The sequence below is a fragment of the Spermophilus citellus genome (genome assembly GCF_964194105.1).
Source record: "Spermophilus citellus genome assembly, contig: SCAFFOLD_370, whole genome shotgun sequence".
In the NCBI taxonomy this organism is placed as follows: Eukaryota; Metazoa; Chordata; class Mammalia; order Rodentia; family Sciuridae; genus Spermophilus; species Spermophilus citellus.
The window spans coordinates 85,593-91,040 of NW_027672998.1; the positions used below are offsets into that span (position 1 = coordinate 85,593).

At 42.1% G+C, this 5,448-nt stretch overlaps 1 protein-coding gene across 1 annotated transcript; it reads left to right on the forward strand.

Moving 5' to 3' along the window:
- Window positions 1–1,860: 1,860 nt before the first annotated feature.
- On the forward strand, window positions 1,861–3,318 carry LOC308640281 (vomeronasal type-1 receptor 90-like; the record flags this gene model as incomplete). Its single annotated transcript, XM_081312240.1, has 2 exons — window positions 1,861–2,055; window positions 3,103–3,318. 2 exons carry the CDS (start codon window positions 1,861–1,863, stop codon window positions 3,316–3,318), a joined length of 411 nt encoding a protein of 136 aa, XP_081168366.1.
- Window positions 3,319–5,448: the final 2,130 nt, after the last annotated feature.

The window sequence follows — 5,448 nt, forward strand, 5'->3', positions numbered from 1 at the left end:
GAGGCATCAATATAATAAACCCAAGTATCAATTTTATATCTGGACCCCTTGAGTCTGGAGAAATGTCATTGTATTCTTGAAGGAAGACGGAAAACTTGGTCACCAAAAAGACTCATATTTCAAAATTAAGTTGGATACTTACACTGCAATAAATTCCTCAAGTGGAGTGAATGTGTATCTATTTTCATTATGGTTCTGTTTACCACAATTATTCCACGTATTTAAGGTGTTTTTTTAATGTTATGTGGTTTTGTTTGTTTGTTGTTTGTTGTGTTTTTGATACTGGGGTTTGAACTCAGAGACACTGAACAAGCAAGCCCCATCCCCAGCCTTATTTTGTGTTTTATTTATAGACAGGGTCTCACTGAGTTGCTGAGTTCATCACAGTTGCTGAGCCTGGCACTGAGCTCACAATCCTTTAACTCAGACTCCCAACTGCTGGGCTGCTGGGATTACAGGTATGCTCCATTGCACCCAGCTTTGTACATATTTAAGTAGAAAAAATATTGAAATGTGTTTCTGCTAGTATTTGATACTGGACTTGGATCACATAGGTCAAAGTGTGATGTGATAACAAAAATGATTAACATAGGATGCTTTGTAGATAAATCAAATCATCCTAAAATTCACTCAATTTTCTCTGAACAGAGATTCCCAACAGATTGTAATTCTGGTAATTTTTTAGCCTCTCTGAGTTGGTTACAGAGATGGTCAACTATTAGGAGATTTCTATGAATGAGGATCTGCAGAAGTCTAAAAAATTGAACAATTCCACAGAGATATTACAGCACAGAAAGCTTTCCTGTATGGCAAACATGCTCCATCCTGTTTCATGCATGGTATCTCATGTACAGACATGATGAGGTTTTGTTCAGCTTATAGATGAGATGAGCCAAGAGCCTAGGTTCATGGGCTTCTCAAAATTGAATACTTATCCTTTAAATGGAAGATTACATAGGTATGTTCAAGCCATCTGACTTTAGAGGTTGCAATATTTAGCATTGTCTCTGTGAATATATAAACAAAATTACATGTGTTCATGAACAAACCAGAGTAAAGGTAACAGGAAGCTAACGTAAATATGCATGGCCTAAGACATTGAGGCTCTTTGCTTAGGACAGGTTTCTTTCTAATTAAACTGCAATAATTTCAATTGACCCAATAGTACATAGCCCTTACTAAAGGAAGGACACATACTCCACCCTTGCAGTCAGATATCACCAAGAAAAAATCAAGGTTACATCAGGGAAAGATTTTCTATAACATCGGAGTTTGTGAATGAGAAATATATGACAGTTGTGATCATTTTTAATGCTCAGGAAATCCTTTTGTACATTGCATATATTGGAATCCATCCATGATTGGGAAATGATGGGAAAAGAGAGAGGAAAGAATGGTTTCCAGGGTGTGTCAGCAAAACTTCAGTTAAAGGGGACAGGGGGCACTTGGATAGGCCAACAAATTTTCCTCCTGGCAACAGTGTTGTCTGAGAGGGATGCAATTTAATATTTGTGATAATGCATTTCCTTACTTTTCTCCCTAAGATATGTACTCCATGATTCCTTATCCCAAAAAGATGAGAAAAAAACACATGGTGCATGGTGTTATTAACCTCAGAAGCACCTTTTACTCTGAAGTGGGAATCGGGATCTTGGCCAACACCCTCCTCTTTCTGTTCCACGTCATCGAGTTCCTGTGTGACAAGAGGCTCAAGAACACAGGCTGGATCATTGGTCTCTTGGCCCTAACCCACCTGCTGATGCTGCTCAAAATTGGGTTCTTAGCTGCAGACACTTTTACATCTAAGGCGGGGCTTTGGGTGGTATCACATGTAAATCAGTTGCCTACTTGTACAGGTTGATGAGGGGCCTGTCCATTTCTGCCACCTGCCTGCTGAGTGTCCTGCAGACCATCACCCTCATCCCCAGAAGCTCCTGTTTGGCAAAGTTCAAGCCTAAGTCCCCACAGGACAGCCTGAGGTCCCTTCTCTTCCTGTGGGTCTTCTATATGTCCTTCAGAGCCCACTTCTCAATCTCTGCTGTTGACAACTCCACTGTGACCTAACAGGGCCTTATATTCCTCAGTGACTCCTGCACTATCTTACCCATGAGCTACTTCCTCAGGCATTTGTTTATGGTCCTGGGTGCCTTACGGGATGTCTACCTTATAGGGCTCATCACCCTCTCCAGTGGGCATCAGAATCAAAACTGTATACATATACACACAGGGGGTGGAATCTTCAGTAGAATAATATGGAAAGACAGAATATTGCATTAAATGCTAAACATAGCATTAAATACGAAGGTGATGCTGATATATAAGAAACCACAGATGAATCTTGAAATCATTCGGTCAAATGACTGTCACAAAAGAATCAACATTTCTATAAAATCTACCTGTAAAAGATGGAAGTTTGGGTCGTATAATTTATAAATACAGAATGTATTAGTATGGCATTTTCCTGCAGCTGAGCAAGGGTGTGCCCTTGGGAATTTTTATTTAATGAATCTAGAGATATTTTAGGAATAAGAAAAACTGGGGAGATGGTAGAGAGAATCCATCCACTCACATTTGAATTTGCTTAAGGCCACTGACCCGTACTCTTAATCACAGATAAATGATAAATACTATCTTTTGTGTACTTAAATAATAATCAAATGTTTCGATTATCTTATAATCTAGGGTGAGGAAGATTTTCTCTGAAATTACAAAGAACTCTGCATGTAGCCCAGGGTGGTGGTGCCCACCTGGAATTCCCAACAGCTCAGAATCTCAGGCATCACAATGTGTGGAGTCAGGAATGGGCTAATTTGAACCTTGGATCAAAGTGACAGAATGTGACATGGTCCATATAATGAGGACACATATTATTTTTCCCAAGCTCCTGCTTGCAAAGTTCAAGCCTAAGTCCCCACTGGACAGCATGAGGTCCCTTCTTTCCTGTGGGTCCTCTATATGTCCTTTAGTCCCATTCTCAATCTCTGCTGTTGACAACTTCACTGTGACCTCACACACACTCTTATATTCCTCAGTGACTCCTGCACTGTCTTACCCATGAGCTAGTTCCTCAGGCATTTATTTATCGTACTGGGTGCATTACAGGACGTCATCCTTATAGGGCTCATGGCCCTCTCCAGTGGGTACATGGTGACCCTCTTGCATAGACATAAGAGGCAGTGCCAGCACTTTCATGGCACCAGCCTGTCTCCAAAAGCCTCCCCAGAACAGAGGGCCACTAGGACCATCCTGCTGCTCCTGGGTTTCTTTGTGCTCATGTACTGTTTGGACTGCATCTTCTCCTCCTCAAGAACCATGTAGAAACATGACCCTATTTGTCCTTGTATTCAGATGATGGTGGCCAATGGCTATGCCACAAGTAGCCCTTTGGTTTTCATCTGTACTGAAAAACACAGCCTTAACTTTTGGAAATTCTTATGGAGGAAGGAGAGTAAATGTTACATCATTGCCTGATGGATAGATTTTCATACTGAGCCACCACACGGCTGGGCAACCATTCATCATGGCATAGTATGTCTGCTTTCTGCGTTGAAGGAATTAGCAAAGGGTGGCTTTTATGTGATTACTTTGAAACTTGTGAATGAGAAATACTTGCTAGATTTTTTTTTCATATACCTCTGAGATAAACTAAAGTCATGATTTTTTTTGGTAGGGGGAGGTAGTTACTGAGGATTGAATCAGGAACACTCGAACACTGAGCCACATCCTCAGCCCTATCTTGTGTTTTATTTAGAGACAGGGTTTCACTTAGTTGCTTAGCACCTTGCTTTGGTTGATGCTGCCTAAACACATGATCCTCCTGATTATGTTTCCCAAGATGCCTGACCTCCCTCAAGTATGGAGGCTAAAAATGTTGCCCATATGGAATTTCAGCTCAGCAGAGGCTGGGAAGGGGCAGGGGAAGGGACAGTGAAAGGGGCAGTCAGAGGAGGGTGAGGGGCCCCTGGGCACAGCTGCAGGGCTGGGCTCAGCAGTTCCCAAGAGTAATAACCTCTGAAGGTCTCAGCTGACTCTAGCATAGATAGGAAAAAGGTCAACTTTGACCAACTTGGTCTCAGACACCTGTTGGGAGAGTTTAACCAAAAAACAGCCATACATGGACTTTTAAAAGATAAGACAATCGTTTTTTTTTTTTTTTTTTTTTTTTTTTTTTTTTTTTTTTTTTTTTTTATTGTTACTGCAGATGGACATCATGTCCGTCCTTCCAACAGTCAAGTGAAACTGGTAGGTTATGAAGCAAGTGTTTTGATCTGGGAACACCTGATAAATATCACAAAAAGTTCCATCAGTCCCAAGTCTGTTCTGAGCCAATCTGAGACCTACAAACATTCCTGACCTCCTGCCCGGGAAGACTTGATCTGTGTATGTTTTTGATTATGTGTCTGTTTGCTAAAATCATTATGATGAAACCCCAGGGTTTCCACAACTAACTGGAAGACACAGTGGCTGTTTTTCCTTAATGCTCTTATCTGATTCCTATTGTAAATGACTCTACAGGTCACACAAGATCCAAACGCAGACATATCCACTCTCTTTCCTAACAGAGAACAACAGTTTCTCCCATATCCTGAGGATGTTACAGATAATGGATTTAGTTGACAATGAACTGCTTGAGGGGACAGGAAAAGTCATAGCCTCAGCACTAATTTGACATTCTGTAATATTTGAGCTGGGCACCCCATTGTGCAGCTGCAGTTCCAGTGACTCGGGAGGCTGAGGCAGGAGGATCTCTTGAGCGCAGGAAGTTCAAGGCCAGTCCCTGCAATAGAGTGAGATTCCATCTCAGAAACAAAAAAAATAACAATATTTGAATATTTTCTGCTACAAAGCATTAATAAATTACAGTGAGGAAGGCAAACAATGCACCCCATGCCTAACCTTCTTCCTCTGGTTCAAGTAGACTTTTCAAGAGTCAGGAGAGCAAGCAGCCTCTTACCTTTGCAACCAGTGCCTTTGGGAGACCCCCCCACTGCACCCCAGAAGTGCATTTGGATCCTCCACATGCTGCTCCAGAAAAAAGGTGATGGCTTGGGTTCCCTCCAGGGGTTGAAAATTCTGCCACTGGACAACTTTCACACTGGCCTCTTAGAGTTCAATCCAGCAGCCTGACTTGTTTGGTTCAGGCCACATTACCATAGGTCAAGCCATAGCCACCTGCCATCCAGCTGTATTTCTGGGCTGGAAGGATGCAGAACAGGGCTTGTTGGCCTTTTAGTCCCAGGTTGTCTGCATCATTGGCTGTGACCCCTGTGTGCCACTTCCCTATGGATGTCATTGGTCTAGCAAGAAAGACGGACGGTTGGTTAGGCTCAGGACCTGTAACCTGGGCTTGAGAGTTCAAATCCTGACTTTCCTCACCTATTTCCTCTGCAACCCACTGACTTAATTTATCTGGGTTTGGTTTTCTTTGCTGTAAAATGGGGGACCGTA